Raw genomic sequence first — 1,553 nt, forward strand, 5'->3', positions numbered from 1 at the left:
AAAAAATGAATAAACCTATGGATACCTTCGATTTTGAAAATTTAACTTTATACAAACTACAAAGTAAGTAGTTATCACATTACTGCACACACTTAAACACTCAATAGCAGTAAACCACAAAACAAATATTGGTGAAATGACTGGGTATCTTATATAAAAAAATGAAATTCACTTAAAAATTTACAGATGAAGCTAACATCGCTATTCAGTCTTTTGAAGACGATGTATTTGATGCCATATGTCCTTCACCTATTACTTCATGTGTGCGGTGTGCTGTGCATACTCTACAACTATGTATTCTGGAAGGGTTTAAAAATGCACCAATCACCAGTTGCATAGTTCAAGCGAGAAAGGTACAATTTTAAAAGTTTACCTTAATAATGTTTATGTTGGTTAGATGATTAGGTATAATGATTATATTTATGCTAATTTTTTTATTATTTTACAAAATCAGGTGGTGAAAAAATTGAGAACACCTAAGTATGCCACTTGGCTAAAAAGAAAAAACCTCAAGTATGCTATAATAGATAATGAGACACAATGGAACTCAGTCTTTAATATGCTATTTAGATTATTAGAGTTGAAAGAGTTTTGCCAAGCCCATCATAGCACTAATACTGAACTCAAATTAAAAAAAAGTGAATGGGATTCTATTCAAAGCATAGTAAGTTTTTATACTTAATATTTAGTATTTTATTTTAACTTTTAATTTAAAAGTATTATTTATCATACAGTTAATATTGATTGTTATTAAAATTTAAAAGTTTTTAATTTTTGAATATATTAGTAACTAATAGATATATTATTTGTATATAGGTTGATGCATTAACGCCTGTTAAAATAGCTACTCTTGCTCTTCAAAAACAAGACATAAACCTAGGTGACTTCTATGGAATATGGCTTAAAGCATCCCATGGTCTCCAGTCTAACGGTACCATTTTAGCTAAACAGATTTTGAAATCTATGAAACAGCGTGAGGTGTTATTATTGAAGAATCCTGTGTTTTTGGCAGGTTTGTTTGACTAAATATAATTATCATCATGATCATACACAATACCTTATGTTTATATCCTACAGTTAAAAATTAATTTAAAGACTCGTAAGGTGGTGTTGCTGTTTACCAAAACATTATTTATTCTTAACAAAAGCTTAAAAAAGTTTATATGTTCTTATGTCTTATATATTTGTTTATATCTTTAAAAATTATATAATAAAAGAAAAACATTATATTATTGTGTGTACAGTGTACACGGGAGTCCTAAAAACAGTGTACACATTACATATTCACTACCTATTAAGAATGCTGTTTTCTGCTGAATAATTGGTCTCTATTTAGTATTTGGTAATAATTGAAACTTTTTTTTTAGCAATTTTCCTCGATCCACGTTATCAATGTATGTTAAATGAAACTGACAAAAATACTGGGATTAATCATTTAATTAAAACATGGTCATTTATGATTCAGATACAAGATAATGTCTGTCAAACTGATGTCGATAACTCAGCTATAGGTTAACACTGATTAATAAAAACAATTATTTTAACTTATAATG

At 27.8% G+C, this 1,553-nt stretch overlaps 1 protein-coding gene across 1 annotated transcript; it reads left to right on the top strand.

The window, feature by feature from the left end:
• The first annotated feature begins 25 nt into the window (after positions 1–25).
• LOC111034100 lies at positions 26–1,529 on the top strand. Its single transcript, XM_022315134.1, has 4 exons — positions 26–353; positions 455–664; positions 817–1,012; positions 1,368–1,529. The coding sequence occupies exons 2-4, from the start codon at positions 560–562 to the stop codon at positions 1,514–1,516; spliced, it is 450 nt and encodes a 149-aa protein (XP_022170826.1). The 5' UTR covers positions 26–353; positions 455–559; the 3' UTR covers positions 1,517–1,529.
• Positions 1,530–1,553: the final 24 nt, after the last annotated feature.

The sequence above is a fragment of the Myzus persicae genome, unplaced genomic scaffold (genome assembly GCF_001856785.1).
Source record: "Myzus persicae strain clone G006 unplaced genomic scaffold, MPER_G0061.0, whole genome shotgun sequence".
Lineage (NCBI taxonomy): Eukaryota > Metazoa > Arthropoda > Insecta > Hemiptera > Aphididae > Myzus > Myzus persicae.